A 21,080-nucleotide genomic window follows, 5' to 3' on the forward strand; every position below is an offset into this window, starting at 1 on the left:
AACATACCAGCCAAGTTTGTTGGTGTTTCCCATGCTCCAAAATTGCAAAAGCAGGAAAAGCCCTAGGATATAATAGGTCAGTTTGATGAGGTTTAGAATTGGGATACCCAAATGAAATTAGAGTTTGAGGTCTAGTGGCAGGTTTGGGATATAGGGAGTCAAATAGAACTCTCCTGCAACCCCTTTGGATTTAGCACAAGGATACAGAATTAAATGAGGTCTAGTAGCGATACAAGAGTCCTCTGTAAAGTACTTTACAGACCCAAAAACCTAGATTGATAAAAGAGGTTTATTATGGGGTTTGGAAGTAAAGTCTAGTTAGTAAAGTTGAAGGTAAAGATAAAAGGGCACTGGAACCAGGGGTCCAGTGGACAGAGATCCTTGGCATGGCAGGCGTAAGGCTGCCATGTTTGGGACCTCTGCAAAGAGAGGACTCCAGCTTGGCTCTTTTATAATGAGAGATTTAACTAAAGGGGGCCATGGGTAGAGTCCCAGGTTAGCTTCTGGCTGGGTTTCAACCAGAATTAGAATTTGAATTGAATTCTATGGGTTTCAGGGCTGAGCCAGATAACAAAGATGAAACTATTTGTGCTTGGGGTAGAGTCCCCTCCCTGAGGCAGAGTCCAAGGAGGTTTTCTCTTTGAAGGATTTTTCAGAGTTTTGGGATTTCCTGGTCAAGTTCTCAACTCTTGTCAGAGGACAAGTTGGGTTATTATAATTACACTGCTTTAAGGGTTCCCCCCCCCCATTCTGTTTGCATTGTGATAATCATTACTTACTGTTCTATCACTTCTTGGTCTAACGTATTTCAAAACACAGCTCAAATAATCACTTTTTACATGCAGCCTTTCCTGATCTTTTCAACTTTGTGCGCTCTTAAACTATCTTTTATTTTACTCTGTGTGCGTGTACATGTACATACATATTTGCATTTTTTTCTCTTTATATTTGGAAAAATACTAACTCTTGTCAAAAATATCATGACATTTGCAAAATGTATTAAAATATGTTGCCTTTTTTATTGGACTTAATAGATTCTTACCATTTTTAACATATATTTGATTGCTTGTTATCTAAGGAAGGGGGAAAATTGGAACACAGGGTTTTACAAAGGTTAATGTTGAAAAATTATGCATATCTTTTGAAAATTAAAAAACTCTAATAAAAAAAGTAAAATAAAACATGTTGCATTAAAGAGAAATTTCTTTATAAAAGGAGAAACAAATAGGTATTTTTGATTTTTGACAATGAGCAAATAGCCTACATTGATGCAATGTATCCATATACTCATGGCATGCTGCTTTAAGAGAGCATTTAAGCCTCAGAGTGAAAGACTTGAGTTCAAGCTTTGCCTCTGACACAATGCTTATGAGATCCAAGACAAGTCACTAAAACTCTCATTGCCTCAGGCAGTTCTCTGAGACTCTTAAATTGAATAGTTGATCTTACTGATAGAAGAAATTGTGCACTGAAAGTTTCATTCACACATGAAATCACAGATTCAATCATAAATAAGCATTTCATAAGTCAACAAAAGTTCAATTTCCCAGTTACAGAAAACAAATAAATACCTAAGATGAAGAACTTTGCTCCAATGGTTAACTAGTATAAAACCGTGAATAAATTCCTTAAAGAACTGCCAATTAATACTTAGTTTATGTTATTGTAAATTGACTCTTTTTTTTACTCATCTGTAATAGCTACTTTTTTGCTTACTTTAAAGAAAATACTCATTATATAAAAACCTGAGACAACTTATGCAGGCTTTACATCTTTGGTCTGTCTCTTATTTTGCTACTTTCCATCCTTTCCAATATATTTCTCACTGTCTTTCCCTTTTCCTTGTTCAGTTGTTTCAGTCAAGTCTGACTCTTGACTCTATTTGGGGTTTTCTTGACAAAGATACTAGAGTGCTTTGCCATTTCCTTTCCCATATTATTTCAGACGACAAGTCGAGGCAGCTAAGTGACTTACCCAGGGTCACACAGGTAGTAAATGTACAAATCTGTATTTGAACTCGTTTTCCTGACTCCAGGCTTGGCAATTTATCCACTTTGCCACCTAGCTGCCCACTATTTCATACTGCTGTATTAAAGGTACATAATATATATTCATTTAATTTGGAGAGTCATATTGAGTTTTTTGTAAAAGTTAGATTGCTCTCCACAACATGGCACATAAGTTGCCATCTTTTCATGGTAGTTTTTTTTTTTTTTTTTAAACACTTGTTACAAGCTCTGTGGTATGAGATGACCAAATTTCCTAATAAAAAATCACTTGGTGTTGCCTGATATATGATAAAATCTTCTTTGGTAATACTGTTCTTTGTCCTGAGAGGAGTGCCTATGTGCCATCCTTATTTTTAAATGTAATTTTCTTTTTTTCTTAGTGGTGAGAATTTTTATTCTGTTCCTTGAGGATGGTGACCACTTAGTCTTATTGGACAAGAATCTCATTGTGTATGAACAGCCAGGTTAAAGTTTATGGATGATATGAAAACCTTTATAATTTTTAGTGCTCTGTTCCTATTTCCACCACTGTCATTGAAGAAGCAAAAAGGGGGTCAAGACAGGATTAAGAAACACTCACTATTTTTTGTTTCATGTGTTACCAAAACAAAACACTTCTTCTTTAAATCACTAGCCATTTGTTTTTAACCTTTCTATGAATAGATTGGATGGTCCTCTTTTTGCCAGTTTCATAGACTTGAGGATAGCAGCTGGATGTAAGTGGGCAGGCTTTCTTTTGCAAGCATTGTATCACAAGGAACCTCATCCATGACACAGTTGATTGAAGGATAGAAAGAGTATTTAAGATACCACTATGCCAGTTCATTGATTTTGAAAAACCATTTGATTGGATAGAATGAAATGTCTACATAAGGGTTCTCTTCCAACAAATTGGTTCTCATCCATATGTAAAAATCATTTAAGTGTTCTTGAAAGATAAAACAAAGATAACCTCTGTATGTGTATGTATGAGAGATTCATTATATTTAAGTTTAAATCAGCCTTTTAAACTACTTTTATTAGTCTCATGATTAATTTAGCTGCAATTTACCTTTTATATAGTCTATCCTTTAACTTAGCAAAACTTACTAGTCTATTCCATTTTCTTGGTTTCATAAGGATGTAAATATTTATATAATTCTATTATATAGTACTACTTGTTGGTTATTGCTCCAGGATCTCACATTGGAATACTAACAATTTAAAAACTACAATTTGTAGCACCTTCTGCTGTCAGATTTTCCATAACCCTCCTATGATACAGACCGTTTTACATTTTTTCTTTATAAAGGCCAAAGAATTTATTAACTTTCTGGCAACCAGACTATAAATGAACCTTTTTTTCTCTACCTAACTGGCCTAGTCTTTGCTCATTAGAGGCAATCTGTTATCAGAACAACATTGAAAGCCATTTCAGCATGACAATACCATGAAGAATCACTGGATTAGGATTTTGGAAGATCTGTATATAAATAACTTTGAATCATTTTCTTCTCAAAATATTCATTATTATGAATGAAAAAACTATGTTGTAACAATGATAATTGACATTTATAGAAAGTCTTTAAAATTTGCAAATTTTGCAGATAGTATTTCATTTGGGACTCTCAATAGCTTGATGAGGTTGGTGTTATAGATATTTTAAAATCTATTTTACAGTATAATGCTGGAGAAACTGAGGCAAGATAGAGATTAGAGAGTTTAATAATTTATTAAATGGGAGAGATTTACTAGGGCCAAATGGATCCATGATTTGGTCCCAAGACTGAGACTATCATCTCCAAGAATCCAGCCAACAATGTGAGTTCTCTATGACCTATATACACATGACTCAGACTTAGGGGTAAATTGAGGCAGGGGCGGAGTCAGGGTGCTGAGAGCTGGAATGGGACTCTGGGTGAGGTGAGCCTCCAGAGATGAGATGACATAATAGGGGGAGGCACTCTGGACTTGGGGAGAGAGGCATCTTGATAAGGTGGTATCTGACTTTCTGGTAGCTTGGGTGGGGAGAGGCATTCTAATATTCTAAAAGATAAGATCTTTTATCCTTATCAAATATTCTGATAAAAGAGGGAGAGGAAGTTTTGTTAGACTGAGCCGAGAAATTGTTTCAGGACTGGGTCTGGATAATTAGAGAAACTGAGAACTTGGCATAACAGAATAAACTAAGGGTTAGGAAGTTTGACACATATACAGTTAAGTAATAATTAAGGGGGGGGATTTGGATTTAGGTCTTCTCTATTCCCAATTCATCCAGATTCCTGCTAGGTACAGCTGCTAAGTCGACATGGATTTTGCCTCTAGAATGTTTATTCCTACTATGTCTTTTCTGTGACAAAATATTCATTTTATTTTAATTATTTTATTGACTTATTTGATTTTTATATGACTTAAAATATTAAAATGCATTTTCTAATATGAATTTCTAGCACTAGTTACCTACATGAATTTTCTAAAAACTTTGAGTGAAATATTGGCGTTTCTGTGGAAAGGATTTTGCAGGGTCCAAATATATTATGCTTTCAGTGGAAAATCTTGTTCTTACTTCTGTTGGCAAGGACTATAGGAGCTCCTCCCTAAAGCCTTTAGATCATGAGCTGAAAATACTTTTTATGTTTTTTAAGCAGATCTTATATATAAATGTTTGCATGGGGAAAAATAAAAGGTTGGCATGAGAACAAAAAGAGAAATAAGACAAAAGCAACTTTGATAACTTTGTAGAGCAGGGGTTCTCAAACTATGGCTCGCAGGCCAGATGCGGCCCACTGAGGATGTTTATGCTGCCTGCAAATGGGCTAAGGGGCGGAGGCAGAGTGTGAGTTTTTGTTTTTACTATAGTCTGGACCTCCAACAGTCTGAGGGACAGAGAACTGGCCCCCTATTTAAAAAGTTTGAGGACCCCTGTTGTAGAGAGATATGAAGAAAAGGTGAAAGGCAAAAGGCATTTCCAGTAACTTTGTAAAGAGATATGAAGAAAAGGTGAAAGGCAAAAAGTCATTTCTGGTAACTTTATAGAGAGATGTGAAGAAAAGGTGAAAGGCAAAAAAGCATTTCCGGTAACTTTATAGAGAGATGTGAAGAAAAGGATTGGAATTTAAAAAAAAAAAAAATTTACCAATTCTGTGCTGAGATTAAAGATTGAAGTAAATCCCAATGAAAATTTTGTTTGTAAGAGTTTTAATTAACATCTTAAATGTAAAGATGATTTATACCAAAATCTGTCTCTCTTTTTTTCCCCATTATAGAGAGGATCTGACGAACTTCTTTCAGGCAGTGTACTCAGTAGCCCAAACTCTAATATGAGCAGCATGGTAGTTACTGGTAAGTGATAAAATATTACTCACTTTCATGATTGCTTTTTAGTGGGAACTGAAATTCAAACTATTCAAGAACTATCAGTATAATTTGTTCTAAAATTTACAACATTTTAGCCAAATTGCATTTGAATGTGTGTCATGAAAACAAACTATTGAATGTGGTAGTCATTGAAAAGTAGTTCTTAAAATATGTTACCATAATGCTTAGAAAGATTTAGGATTAATTAGTAGTTCTTAAAATATTTGACCATAATGATAAGAAAGACTTAAAGACCCAGCTGAGATTTCATTTTTTAACTTAATTGTATAGTTTCTCTTCTATGTTCTCTTCTCTACTTTCAGAACCACCATGTTTCACCTATACTTTTCTAATAGCTTCTTAATTGGCCCACCTGCTTCAGAGTTCTTCCTTCTCTGTTTAATCTCTCACACATATCACATATCTCACTATCTTTCTAAAGCACAGTTATCACCATTTCCACTCTTCTGCTTAAATAATTTTACTGATAGGCATTGCCAAAAGGATAAAATGTAAATTTTAATAGACATTTTAGGTCCTCTACACTCTGCTCTCCCCTCTGCTCCCCCTCCCCCCCAGTCTTACTGGATATTGCTTCTTCACAAATTGCATTCTGTCTGAACTGGACTACTAGGTGATTTTATAACTTAGAACCATTGGCCATTATAATATTTTCTTCCCTGAAATGATTCCTTAATTTTCCTGTCAGAGACTAAGAAAACTTGTTTTCCTTCATATATTAGTTCAGGGTTTACATCCTCTATGTAATTTTACTTGGTCCTTTCTATTCGTGTTTTCTGCCTTTTCAATTTTCCTTGTTCTTTATTAATTTGCGTATTTTTTGTGTGTCACCCAAATAATATAATGTTTTTAATAATTCACTGAACTCTTTTTTTGTACCTTCGTGTGTTCACTGCTTAGCCCTTAACATAAATTGGAATAAGTAGAAACTTCAGTCTGTACTCATCTAATGAAGTCTGTACTTTATCTAATGAAGAACATTTATCTCTACTATACCAGTAATAAGCATTTGGAATATACTGACTAATATTCTTTAATTGCTTGTTTTGATGTAATCAGATTATCTTCTTCCTGGGTACAGGAATGCCTCTATGAATGCCTCTAGCTAGTCCTGTTTTTATTGGTGTGGGGAAACATGTGACATTTGGATTTCACCACTGTGAACTCTGGCTCTTTCTTCTGTTGATGCAGATTAGCAATGCATCAGTAGTCTATGGAGTTTTTCCCCCTAAAGCATTGTCTTATGGTTTGAGAGATTAAGTAACTTTGCCAGGACTATGTGTTAAAAGTGGGGCAAGAACTCAGGTCCTCCTGTTTCTGAGATCACTCTATTCATCACTGTTTTTGATTAGGTTCATAGGAAGCTTTTAATAAATGCTTTTTTAAAATCCTGTCTATGAATTGAGTTTTTACTTGGTCAATGGTTTTTTGTTTTTTTTTTTTTTAAATAAAGAAAGGGGGAATATAAATGGCAGAAATGATGATATATGTTAGAGTTCAGTTAACATTTATCAAAAGTATGTGCAAAGTACTCTTCAGGGTAGTCATACAAAATCAAAACATGAGACTGTTAGGAAGTTTATATTTAACTGGGGGATTCAAAATGTGCATAAAATTTTAGCAACTAGAGATATTTGTAGTGGCCAATAGGCCACTATAAGAAATGGAATCTGAAGTCAAGTCTTAAATGTTATTTGGATTTTTGTGAAACAAATGAGGAAAAAACAGATTTCAATTATAAGGGAAAATCTATGCAAAGTTATGGAACTGGGAAATGGAATATCATGAATAGTGAGCCCCAAGTAGTCCACTTTGGCTGCATGGAAAGAATACGTTAGAGATTAATATAAAATAAACCTGGAAAGTTAGGTCAAATGTGAAACACTTTAAAGACTAAATACAAAGAAATTTACATTTTGTTTGGAAACATTAAGTTGTCCTAAAATTCCTTGAAAAAGAGTGATGTTCTATAAGAGCTGTGCTATAGAAAAATACATATAGCTGTTTGGAGCATGGAATAAAGAGGTATTGGATTTTACTTGATTGGTGGCATCACTAACAAAAGGAGTATAGAGTACCCTAGACAGAACCTTGAAACATATCCACAAATGGGCTAAGTGTAGATATTGACCTAGTGTGTGATATTGAGATTAACATGTCAGACATGTAGGAAGAAAATAGAATTATGTCATGAAAATACATGGAGTATAATGTCCAAAAGGTGATACTGGCTAGCAGTCCTGGAAGCTGTAGTGAGGTCTAGAAGGATCAGGTGTGAAATAAAGATGTTTGGGATTTATTCAATTAGCATGTATTGAGCCAGGTACTTTGCCAAACATTGAAAATATAAATAAGGGGGGGGAAAAAAAAACAACAAAAAAAAGTCCCTGCCCTCATTAGTCTGCAAAGCATGGAGATGCAAAGGTTTAAAAAAATTGCATTTGAGGAGCTTATCTAAGTAGGGAAGACAACACACAAAAGGTACCCTAGCATTCTATATTTGATCATGAAGGTAATAAGGAAGCCCTGAAATTTATTGAGTGGTGTTCAAGGATGGTGACACAATCAGACCTATGTTTCTTTATCCTGGAAAAAACTCGCATTAGCCTCAACTGTTCTTTAAGCTTTCATCAGATATTTTTTTCTTTTTATGGTCAAACGCCTAGAAAAATTTATCTACATCTGTTACCTTCACCTTTTCTCACTAATTAAATCTTTGCAGTCTGGTTTGAGACTTCATTACTCTACTAAAACTGCTCTTTCTAAAGCTAGCAGTCATCTCCTAATTTTCTATGCTCAATCCTTATTCTTCCTAAACTGCAGCATTTGATAGTGTTGATTACCTTTTTGTGGATATTCTATCTTTTGGATTATCATGACATTGTTGATCTTAATGCTTCTTGTACCTTTCTCTATTTTTTTTCCCAGTAATTCATATTCTACCTGGTTTGTGTTTCATAGTATTCTCTTAATTATACCTCAAGGCCCCATCCTGGGTCCTATTTCATTTTCTCCTTACATTTGCTCAGGCCATGACCTCATTAACTCCTACGAGTTTAATTAATAGCCCTTTGTATATTATTAAAAGTTTGCTTAATTATTATCTCTACATAGATTATTAACAGTTTTATATATTCAAATGAAGTCTGCTTTAAGTTCCCACAATTTATCCAAGAGAATAATAGTTCTTGTGGAAAAGGCACATATCCATCCCTGATTCCACTAACACCAGCTACTGACAATCTTCCACTCAAAGGACAGAGGCATATTCTCCAAAACCTGTTATTAGAATGTAAGTCCTTAAAAAAAGGAACTGTCTTGCTTATTTGTACATAGTAATCTGTTAATACTTTTTATTCCTGAACTACTTGTGCATCTCCAGTTGTTTATATTACATAAAAAACATTGGATCTTAAACTCAACATGAATAAAATTGGATTTACTCTTTTTCCTCCAGATTAACCCCTTTTCCTAACTTCCCTATTTTTGAGGAGGGCACCACCATTCTTATAATTGTCCACAAAAGCAGTTTTGTTGTTAGTTAACCTTGACTCCCCACTCTCCTTCACCATACATGATTTCAGTGACTTATCAAATCTTACCTTTTCTCTATAACATTTGTCATATCTTTTCCTGAATTGTACTCAATCAGGCACCATTTTTATTTAGACTCTCTTCTCCTCTCACGTGAAATAGTCTCCTTTAAGGCCCTTCTTGTCATTATTACAATAGCTGCCATTATTTTCCTTAAGAGCAAGTTTAATTATGCCACTCCCCTACACACTAAATTCTGGAGGTTCCCTTTTGCCTCTTGGCTTAAATATAAGCCCATATGCTTTTCATTTAATAACCTTTCATAGCTTCCCACCTCATTTTTTTCAGCCTTATTTTATTACTCTTTTTCTGTAGCCTATAATCTAGTCAAAAGGATCTCCTTGCTGTTTTTGATTTACAGTCACTCCATCTTCAGTCTCCATGCTTTTGCACTGACTATCATCAATATCTTGGGTACCTTTTTCTAATATTGCTTCCTAGAATCCCTTGTTTCCTTTGAAATTTTATTCAGATGATCTACATATTATTTTCTGTGATAGTAAATTGAGGGCAGGACCTTTTTTATTTTTTTTCTTTGTATATCCAATACCTATCACAAAGCCAGACACAGTGGTAAGTACTTCTAAATACTTGTTTGTTTGATTAGAAATCTAAAGGGAAGTTGATAAAGGTACCTGGTAGGCTTTTTATAGTCTAAATCATGATAAGTCTATGATATAAGTTGGTGGCAGAATCAGTAAGTTGTCAAATGATTGGATAGGATGAGGGGTGAATGAGAGTGAAGATTCAAGAATGAATTTATACAATCTTGAATGTATACATGAATAAAAAGCATTATATTGAGACCCTAGGTTAAGGACCAGAAGAATACAAATGTAAGACAGTTCCTGCCCTCAAGAATCTAATATACTAATGAGAAAATTTAATGAAAACATAGAAATATTATAGTCCTTGCTCTCAAATAGTTTATAATCTAATGAGGAATAGCAAATAAGACTTAAGTCTAAAATATCTAGCTAAATAAATGTATCGGGTAAAATGTAATCAAGTATTCAAAAATATTTATTAAAAGTCCATTTAATGCTAGGCATTTTATTTTGCATTGGGACTATAAAGAATCCTTATTGACTTTATATTCTGTCAGAGAAGACATGAACATATGTAAGAATATACAAAATATATACAAGGTATTTTGGGGGAGAATCAGAAAGGGCTTTCATATACAAGATGCGGCTTCAGCTGAATTTTGAAGGAAACAACAGGTATTAATGAGCAGAGATGAAAGGGAAAAGTAGATTCCTGACAAAAGGATATCAAAGGAAAAGTCACAGAAAAGAGAAATTTCGTTGTGTCTGAAACACTACAGAGGATTAGTTTGCTAGAACATGGGGAGTAGGAAAGAGAAGAATATGTATAATAAGACTAGAAAAAATAAATTGGGGCCAGATTGTAAAGAGATTTAAAAGCCAAATGAGGGACGTATGTGCCATCCTGGAGATAGAAGTGAACAATTAGAGTTTACAAAGTAGTAGAGTGAGTTGGTTAGATTTGCAGTGAAGACATAAGAAATAAGCAAAAATATTTTAAAAATTTCAAGAGGGAGAATAATTTTTAGGTAGGGGAATTGACATGTCTTCATACAATATTTGCTGATTATCCTCACCTTTTAAAAAAAAAGAAGAAAAAAAAAGCGTTTTTATATTCCTAGTCACAGCAAAAGTCACACACAAAAAGGAGAAAGAGATGGAATCAAGAAATTTTATTTTCCAACTTTGCTACTGACTGCAAGTTGTCTGGAATTATCTTCTTTTGGGGGAAAAAAAAGTGAAAAGATATAGGTTACATTAAAAAATAGAATTTATTAGATTTAAATTCCTGATTCCAAAACATTTCATTAATTTTTATCAATTGGGAAAGAGGAGACTATAGTAGGACTTCTTAAACTTTTTCCACTTGTGACCCCCTTTTACCTGAGAAATTTTTACACAATCCATTTCAAATCTGAACTGAGGTGTTTCTGGCAGCATTTGTGCATGCGTAATGCAAAATGCACATGCTATGTGTTCAGAACCAATGCTTCAGTGATGCAGCATGAGTAAGTGCTGATAGAAACACCTCTAAGATTAATTTTGCATTTGATTTTGAATCAATTTTTGGTTTTTGCATTCAGAAACCTTTTACTATTGCCAAATTTTTCACAGCCCCCACATTGTTAGGTACACAGCCCTTTATGGGGTTGCGACCATAGTATTAGAAGCTTTGCTTTATAAGATTCAGGAAACTATGCTGGAACTGTACCACTTTAACATTTTTATCAGTGTCTTGAATAAATGCTTAACAAGACAAGGTAGCATGTATTGATAACATGTTGAATGACAAATTTAGATATTAAAAAAGGATGACAAGCTAAAAGATTGGGCTGATTGTATTATGATGAAATATGTAATATATTTTAATGTAAAAGTCTTTCATTTAAGTTTTTAATAAATTAATCTCATAGCTCAAGATATGAGGAAGGCCTGGCTAGCCGGAAGTTCATTTTAGTGAATTGTAAGCTCAGTATGAGCTTTTACCTTTTAGTGAACTGTGAACCATTTGAGTCAGCAATGTTGAGCTGACCAAAAAAAAAAAATATATATATATATATATATTAAGAAAGGCTTTAAATCTACAAGTAAAGAGGTGATAGTTCTCTTGACCTCTACCACATGCAGATGACATCTGGAATATTGAATTCATATTTTAGGAAGGAAGTTTACAAACTAAATTGCATTATAAAGGAAGGTAGTCAAGATGGTGAAAGGATTTGAAACCATGTCACATGAGACTAATTTCAAGGAACTGGGAATGTTTAACCTGGAAGAGATAAGACTTAGATGGAACATGACAGCTGTCTTCAGTTATTTGAAAGGTTGTCATGTAGAAGATTAGAATTGTATTCTGTTTGGCTTTACAGGACAGAAGAAAAACTAGGTAGAATCTGCAAATTTCACATAGCCTAGTTTCCTTTAGAAGTGATTCCATCAATCACCATTACTTAAATTCTTCTTATTCTTGCCCTTTCAGGATGATCTCTCATATCAGTTTCTATGGTACAATTGTCTGTTTCACCCTTAGAGAGTTCACCTTTTTCTCTTTGGGAAGAGCCTTTAATGTTTACTGCTCTTTCTTTCTTTTGATACTCATGAAATGTTAAGTGACCAAGAAGAGGGATTTGTATAGTTCATCTGTGAAGGATTATGGGAGGACATGCACAAAAATCATAGTGTTCTTTACATATCTTGGTTCAGTTTTATGGTTTGAACATTCAATTCTAATGTCAAATAACTTAGATATTTGTTTTTGGTTGTGGTAATTGAGAAAGTGCCATAGATTCGAATGAAAGCAGTACATTGTTGCTTGTGTTCACTGTAGTTATGGTACTCTTTACCCCCTAGTCTTATCCATCAATTGTGGAAAAGTTTTTGCTTCAATTTGGCTAGCAAATTGCTATCCTACTAATTAATGTTAATTGGTTCTCTCAGTGGCAAAGAAGATGGTAATATCCCTTTTTAAATGTCATTTTCATTGATGAAATCATATCCATTTTTAGTGTCAAATTATTTGACAACACCAGGATTGTTGTGGCAGAAACTTTTTTAAAAAATTTTATTAACTGTTACTGAAGAAATATTTTCCAGAAGCCAGCTCTACTGGGGTACTTCCCAGAATAATGGTTGTGAACACTATGATGGAAGCATTATTATTCCAAAGGCTTTGGGATATTTGAGGGTGAAATAGTGTTTATATTGGTAGTGGTGGTGTACCTTGCCTCTTCTATGCTTCCCTTTGTTTCTCAGGATGTCTTGATGATTTTCAGCTAGTTTAGCATGCCTGCTTCTGTAGGTGGCAGTTGTTGAAGATGAGTGGTCCTTTCTCCTTGGAGATACTTCTTTCCCAGATCATATCTGAGGGCTTGTCTAGAGAAAGAGTTGATAGTTTTTGAAGTGGTGGTGCTCCATTCCCTGGAGATTTCTACTTCTGTCAATTGGTGGCAGTTTGTGAGCAATTTTTGCTTATAGTGATGGGAAAGGTGGGCCTCATTTCCACAATTTCTTTTATCTGTAATAACTGTGAATATTGGAATGGAAGCAGGTTTGGTAGCTTGGGACAAAAGAGTTTTTTCTACTCCTTCCTGCTACTAGTGTTTTCCATTCCCTTCCCTTCCCCCAGTTACCTTGTATCTATTTTGTTTACACCATTAAATGTACATATTGTATCCTCAGACTGGTTCATAAGCTCTTGGAGGCAAATATTGTTTAGTTTTTGTATGAATATGTACAGATCCTAACTATGGTGACTTTCAACTATTACTTGTTGGATAAGAAACTTTGATCTTCATTTATTAGGAAGTGATGAATTACTGAAGTGTACCTAGCTTGGTGATTCCCATTCTTCTTAATATCAAAATTTCATGGACTCTGTTCCTCAGCCTCTCAAAATATTATTTGATTTTTTAAAAATTACATGTGAAAAAGTTAATATGAATTTAGTAGTGCTTTTAAATAATTTTTCATTCTGTTAAGTGTAACAGAATCCAGCATGTTCAAAAAAGGTTAGTAATACATATGTGTACAAGACATTCAATCTGCAGAGATTTGGTTGCTAATTTATGATTTTCATACAGTTTTGAAAAGCTCTTGAAATAACCCTCTGGTCCTTAGGTTTGGAACCATTTAGCCTATGTTATTTTTTGAATGGAATAATGAATGAATGTGACCTTAAGGATAGATTCTGTCTTTCCAAGCAAGTGTATTATTAATTTTAAACATTTTCTGTTTGCCTTCTTCTAATTTGGTATTTCGAACAGAGTTTGCCTATGTCTCAAGGGAAAAGCAGTTTTATGAAGTGGAAAAACATTGTATTTAGAATCAGGAACGAAGTTCAAATCACAGCTAAAATCCATCAGTATTTATTAAAGTACCTACTATGTGCCTATTAACAAGGATACTAAGATAAATAGTCTCAGCTCTCAAGGAACAGCTTATATTCTACTAGAGATGGAAAGTATTTGTGCTTGTATACACACATGCACACACACATATGATGTACAAATAAATATAAGATAATTTAAAGACAAAGATCCCAGCAGTCAGTCAGGATCAGAAAATGCTTCAGAAAGTGATGCTTGAATTGAGTGTTTATAGAGATAATACATTTTCCCCTAAGGACTGCTTTGGCTGTATCCCAAACATATTAATATGTTGTCTCATTGTTGGCTTTATTGTTAGCTAAATTCTTTTTGTCTGTCCTTTATTTTTGAAGAAAACCAAAGACATTGTAAGTGATGTCTTGACTTGTACATGAATTGGAATCAGAGTTGTGGAAAATTGTCTGCTTTACTCTTTTCAAGTAATCAGAGTCCATTAGAAAAACAGAAGTCCAGATGACTAGTGACGGATTGTTTCTATGATTTGTTTTTTGATCTATATATTCATTAGGTTTGAGTTAGCTTCTAATTTTTAATGATTTCATCAGTGATATTATTTAATATAATTCTTTTTGTAGTGTGTTCTCTAAAAGAGGTAAAATTTATCTTTCTGTATTCATGAGGTTTCTATGCCCTAAACCTTTCAGTTTTTGTGAAAGTACTATGCATAGCTGAGAAACATTCTTTTCCATGTCCTTTCATTAATCTCTGGGTGTCTAATAGTCTAAAATTCTAATCGGATTCTTCACTTTTTTTTTTAATTAAAGCTTTTTATTTACAAAACATATGCATGGATAATTTTTCAACATTGACCCTTGCAAAGCTTTCTGTTTCAAATTTTTCCCTCTCCAGGTGGCAGCTAGTCCAATAAATGTTAAATATGTTAAAAATATATGTTAAATCCAACATACACACACACACGCATTTACACAGTTATCTTGCTGCACAAGAAAAATCGGGTCTAGAAACAAAAATCCTGAGAAGGAAAATAAAATGCAAGCAAACATCAACAGAAAGTGTGAAAAATGCTATGTTGTAGTTCATACTCAGTTCCCAGAGGCCTCTCTCTGGGTGCATATGGTTTTTTTCATCACTGAACAATTGGAACTCATTTGAATCATCTCATTGTTGAATAGAGCTGTGTCTATCAGAATTGATCATCTTATAGTCTTGTTGTCCTGGTTCAGCTCATTTCATTTAGCATCAGTTCATGTAAGTCTCTCCAGGCCTTTCTGAAATCATCCTGCTGGTTGTTTCTTACAGAACAATAATATTCCATAACATTCATATACCATAATTTATTCAGCCATTCTCCAATTGATGGGCATCCACTCAGTTTCCAGTTTTTAGTCACTACAAAAAGGACTGCCACAAACATTTTTGCACATCTGGGTCCTTTTCCCTCCTTTAAGATCTCTTTGGGATATAAGCCCAGTAGAAACACTGTTGGATATGCACAGGTTGATAATTTTTTTGAGCATAGTTCCAAATTGCTCTCCAGAATTGTTGGATCCATTCACAGTTCCACCAACAATGTATTAGTGTTCTAGTTTTCCCACATCCCCTCCAACATTCATCATTATTATCTTTTCCTGTCATCTTCGCCAATCTGACAGGTATCTCAGAGTTGTCTTAATTTGCATTTCTTTGATCAATAGTGATTTGGAAAACCTTTTCATGTGGCTACAAATAGTTCCAATTTCTTCATCTGAAAATTGTCTGTTCATATCCTTTGACCATTTATCAATTGGAGAATGGCTTGAACTATTATAAATTTGAGTCAATTCTCTATATGTTTTAGAAATGAGGCCTTTATCAGATCCTTTGGATGTAAAAATGTTTTTCCAATTTATTGCTTTCCTTCTAATCTTGTCTGCATTAGTTTTGCTTGTATTAAAAAAAATCTTTTTAATTTAATATAATCAAAATTATTTTATAATGTAATATTATAATTATTATAATATAATAATGATCTCTAGTTCTTCTTTGGTCACAAATTACTAATTTTGTTACAAATTATTTCTTTCTTCACAGATCTGAGAGATAAACTTATAATATTATTTTTGTCTAGATCACAAACCCATTTCAGCCTTATTTTAGTATATGGTGTTAGGTGTGGGTCAATGCCTAATTTCTTTCATACTAGCTTTCAATTTTCTCAGCAGTTTTGTCAAATAGTGAGTTCTTATCTCTAAAGCTGGGGTCTTTGGGTTTGTCTTGTAAACCTAACCTATTCCACTGATAACTACTTTGTTTCTTAGCCAGTACTAAATGGTTTTGATGACTGTTGCTTTATAATATAATTGTAGATCTGGTGCTTCATTTGCTTTTTTTCCCCATTAATTTCCTTAAAATTCTTGGCCTTTTGTTCTTCCAGATGAATTTTGTTATTTTTCCTAGGTCAGCAAAATAGTTTTCTTGAAAGTACGATTGATAGATATAGCACTAAATAGATTAATTTAGATAGCATTGTCATCTTTATTATATTCATTTGACCTATCCAAGAGCAATTAATGTTTTTCCAGTTATTTAGATTTGACTTTATTTGTGTAAAGTGTTTTGTAGTTTTGCTTATATAGTTCCTGACTTTCTTTTAGCAAATATTTTGTACTATTGACAGTTATTTTAAATGGAATTTTTCTTTGTATCTCTTGCTGTTGGATTCTGTTAGTGATGTATAAACGAATTATGTGGATTTATTTTATATCCTGCAATTTTGCTAAAGTTGTGGATTAGGTTCTTCACTTTTTAAATCTTTTGCATCTTACACTTATCTTAGAGCAGTAAATTAAGGTTTATAGTTTTACTGCTTATTTCTTTCTGACACTTTAAACTGTTCCTTTAATATTTAAGTATTATGCCATTTGGTTCGTATATATTTAGTATTGATATTGAACTAATTGTGATACTTTTCTGCAAAATGTAATTTTCCTGTTTATTTGGATTAGGTCTTTTTTTTTTTTTTTTTTCGTATGTGTGGCTGTTGCTGTTTTGTTTGGGGTCTTTTGCATCTCCTTTTTTTTTTTTTTTTTTTTTTTTTTAAACCTATGATAAAACCAAACAGATTTTGCCTTAGCCCTTTATTTTAACTGTGTATATATCTTTTGGTTTGTAAATAGAAGAATATTAGATTCTGCTCATCTTTTCAATTTAATAAATTAATTCTTCCCATTCACCTTCATAGTTGTACTTATTAATTTTATATTTTATACCATGCTATTCTCTTATACTTTTCCTTTTGTTCTGACCATATGAAGGAGAGATTGGTTAGAGAAGATTGATTTCAGCATCACTGTTCTAGGCTTTGTGTAATCTTTTCTTTCTCTGCCCCTATTTCTCTTTCTTTCACCCAGAGTCCAGTTACAGATTTTTTATTTATCTTACTTTTTGAAATCCACCCTCTTTGATTAGAGGCTTAAATAACATTTTTAATATTCTTCTTGTTCTTTTTCTTTTTTGAATGAAATGTATTTCTATGCCCACCTGTGTGGATTTTGTTCCCTCCTTTCCATGTGTTTTTGTGTATTCCTACTTGCATTTTCTGATTATGTAAGATAATTTTCCCTATCCTTCCTCTGCCCAGTGCATTCTTTGACTTCCCTGCTATTCTTATTTGCAGATCATCAAAATATAATGGAACCCCACCCTGGTTTTCTGTCTTAAGTATCATCTTCTCTGTATTAGAAGGTTTAAAAGAATTTAAATTTATCCAAGGATAGACCTTTATGATTGCTTGTTTACCTCTTTATATTTTTCATGTCTTGGGTCTTTTATTTTAGTTTCAATTTAGCTGTGGTTTTTTTTTTTTTTTTTTTTTTTTTTTTGTTTTATCAGGAAAGCTTGGAAGTCCTTATTTTTTTAAAATTTCATTTTTTTTCCCTTGTAGGATTATCCTATTTTTCTGGGCACATTATTTTTTGAGTGTAATCGCATACCTTCTTTTACCTTTTGGAATATTGTTTCCCAAACTTTGTGCTGCTTTAGAGGTGACTGCTAAATCTTGTATGCCCCCCTTGGTACTTACTTGGATTCTTTATTTCTATCTGTTTACTTGCACATTTGTCTTTAACTTACCATTTCTGGGATTTTTTTACTTAAGCGTTGATTTCAGCAGATGAAAAATTCTTCTGATTTTACTTGGCTGTCTGCCTTTTAAAGATCTGGGTAGTTTTCTTTTTTAATTTGCTGATATATGTTTGTAGATATTTTGGAGTCATTCTCTTCTTCTGGGTGAATGTTTTAAATGTCTCTGTCACCATAATAGTTTTTCTAGAAAATGCACTAGATCAGTGCAACATTTCAGTACATAAAAACTAAAAGAGGACTAAAGCTGGGTACCAGGGCAAGAAGAGGGCCCATATTTATAAAGAGTGACCTCCAACCTTTAGCAGGATTTGGAAAGAGCCCTATCTCTTACTACCCAGTTCCAGACCAAGCCAAGGAGAAAATCTGTATCTAAGGATGGTGCTGAAAAAAAGGAGCAATAGTTAGTTAGCTCTAGGCTATGTATAGAGAAACAAACTTGTTCCTGCTCTGTCTTTTAGTTTTTGTATACTGAAATGTTTTATCTAGTATGCCACTGACCAGGTCCTAGCCCTAGAGCTTACACCCTTTCTGTCTCTAAATGTTGTACTTGGCTGGAGTTAAGACTGTGATTTTTTTTTTTTTTCCTTGGATTTCCTAATCATTTCTTGATCTTAGTGCATGCATTTTCCAGATTTTTGTTGTGGAGGAGCTCAACTGAACTGCTTGCTTTGCTTCTTTGTAACTTTAATATCTTGCTCAATTCTTGGAAAATACTGTTTAGTGAAAAGATTTTTGATTTATTGGTTATGAAGGTTAAAGAAAACTTCATATATATATATATATATATATATATATATATATATATATATATATATACATACACACTATGTATATACACATACACATATATACACGTGTGTGTTTATACATACATACACACACACATGTAGAGCCCACAGTCATCTAAGGTACAAGAGTTAACTGTGACTTAGTGGATCAAGTGATGGACTTTTAGCAATAGATATACACTAGCTGAATTACCATATTTAAGTCATTTTCAGCTTCATTTTTCTTATCTGTAAGAAAAGGAATAATAATGGTGCTTATCTCATAGAATTTTTGTGAAGATCAAATGAGATAACATAAAATGCTTTCCTGATCTTAAGGTACTATATAAAAACTATATAAAAAAATAATTATAATACCATCTGCATAATGATGATCATTAAGTGCATAGTAAAAAAAATAATAATGACTTAGTCTTTATGTAACATTTTCAAGATTATAAAGCATTTTCAAATATTATCTCATTTGATTATCACAGTAACCCTGCCCTATATATAGTTGGCTATATTTCAGCTGAGAAAATTGAGGCTGACAAATTAAATGACTTGCTGAGGATCATGCAATTAGGTGTGTTTGAGACTAGATTTGAATTCAGATTTTCTTGATTCTAGTTTCAGCACTTAATCCACTTCATTATCTAGAATGCCTAAAGTACTTAGCTAATTACTTCTGGAGATCACTAAATTAGAAAGTATATAGAGAGCAGAGTTCTCAGGACAGAGCCCATAAATGATCATGCCTAGTTAAATTGTGTGTTAATTCAATCCAACAGCAAGAAATACAAAAAGAAATTCCATTCAAAATAACGGTTGATAGTATAAAATATTTGGGAATATATTATATGAGCAAAACTACAAAACACTAGCCACAAAAATAAAGTCAGATTTAAATAATTGGAAAGACATTAAGTGCTCTTGGATAGGCCGAGCCGATATAATCAAGATGACAATACTCCCTAAAGTAATCTATTTATTTAGTGCTATACCAATCAGACTCCCAAGAAACTTTTAATGACCTAGAAAAAATAACAACAGAATTCATATGGAACAACAAAAGGTCGAGAATTTCAAGGGAAGTAATGAAAAAAAAAATTAAATGAAGGTGGTCTAGCTGTACCTGATCTAGAACTATATTATAAAGCAACAGTCACCAAAACCATTTGGTATTGGCTAAGAAACAGACTAGTTGATCAGTGGAATAGGTTAGGTTCACAGGGCAAGATAGTGAATAAAAATAGCAATCTAGTTTTTGACAAACCCAAACATCCCAACTTTTGGGATAAGAATTCGTTATTTGACAAAAACTGCTGGGAAAACTGGAAATTAGTATGGCAGAAACTAGGCATAGACCCACATTTAACACCACATACTAAGATAAGATCAAAATGGGTCCAAGATTTAGGCATAAAGAACGAAATCATAAATAAATTGGAGAAACATGGGATAGTCTACCTCTCAGACTTGTGGAGGAAGAAGGAGTTTGTGTCCAAGGGAGAACTAGAGACCATTATTGATCACAAAAATAGAACATTTTGATTACACCAAATTAAAAAGTTTCTGCACAAACAAAACTAATGCAAACAAGATTAGAAGGGAAGTAACAAATTGGGAAAACATTTTTACAGTTAAAGGTTCTGATAAAGGCCTCATCTCCAAAATATACAGAGAATTGACTTTAATTTATAAGAAATCAAGCCATTCTCCAATTGATAAATGGTCAAAGGATATGAACAGAATTTTCAGATGATGAAATTGAAACTATTTCCACTCATATGAAAGAGTGTTCCAAATCACTATTGATCAGAGAAACTCAAATTAAGACAACTCTGAGATATCATTACACACCTGTCAGATTGGCTAAGATGACAGGAACAAATAATGATGAATGTTGGAGGGGATGTGGGAAAACTGGGACACATGCATTGTTGGTGGAGTTGTGAAAGAATCCAACTATTCTGGAGAGTAATCTGGAATTATGCCCAAAAAGTTATCAAAATGTGCATACCCTTTGACCCAGCCATAGTACTACTGGGCTTATATCCCAAGGAAATACTAAAGAAGGGAAAGGGACCTGTATGTGCCAAAATGTTTGTGGCAGCCCTTTTCATAGTGGCTAGAAACTGGAAAATGAATGGATGTCCATCTATTGGAGAATGGTTGGGTAAATTATGGTATATGAAGGCTATGGAATATTATTGCTCTGTAAGAAATGACCAACAGGATGAATACAGAGAGGCTTGGAGGGACTTACATCAACTGATGCTAAGTGAAATGAGCAGAACCAGAAGATCATTATACACTTCAACAATGATACGGTAT

At 33.4% G+C, this 21,080-nt stretch overlaps 1 protein-coding gene across 4 annotated transcripts in view; it reads left to right on the top strand.

The window, feature by feature from the left end:
* The window catches only part of PTBP2 (polypyrimidine tract binding protein 2), a 114,642-nt gene that overhangs the window by 41,482 nt on the left and 52,080 nt on the right, over positions 1-21,080 (top strand). For all 4 annotated transcript variants that reach the window (XM_074262753.1, XM_074262754.1, XM_074262755.1 and 1 more), the window contains exon 3: positions 5,255-5,330. In XM_074262753.1, coding sequence (XP_074118854.1) covers positions 5,255-5,330 — 76 coding nt within the window. The remainder of the gene's footprint in view (positions 1-5,254; positions 5,331-21,080) is intronic.

This window comes from Sminthopsis crassicaudata, chromosome 4, assembly GCF_048593235.1.
Source record: "Sminthopsis crassicaudata isolate SCR6 chromosome 4, ASM4859323v1, whole genome shotgun sequence".
In the NCBI taxonomy this organism is placed as follows: domain Eukaryota; kingdom Metazoa; phylum Chordata; class Mammalia; order Dasyuromorphia; family Dasyuridae; genus Sminthopsis; species Sminthopsis crassicaudata.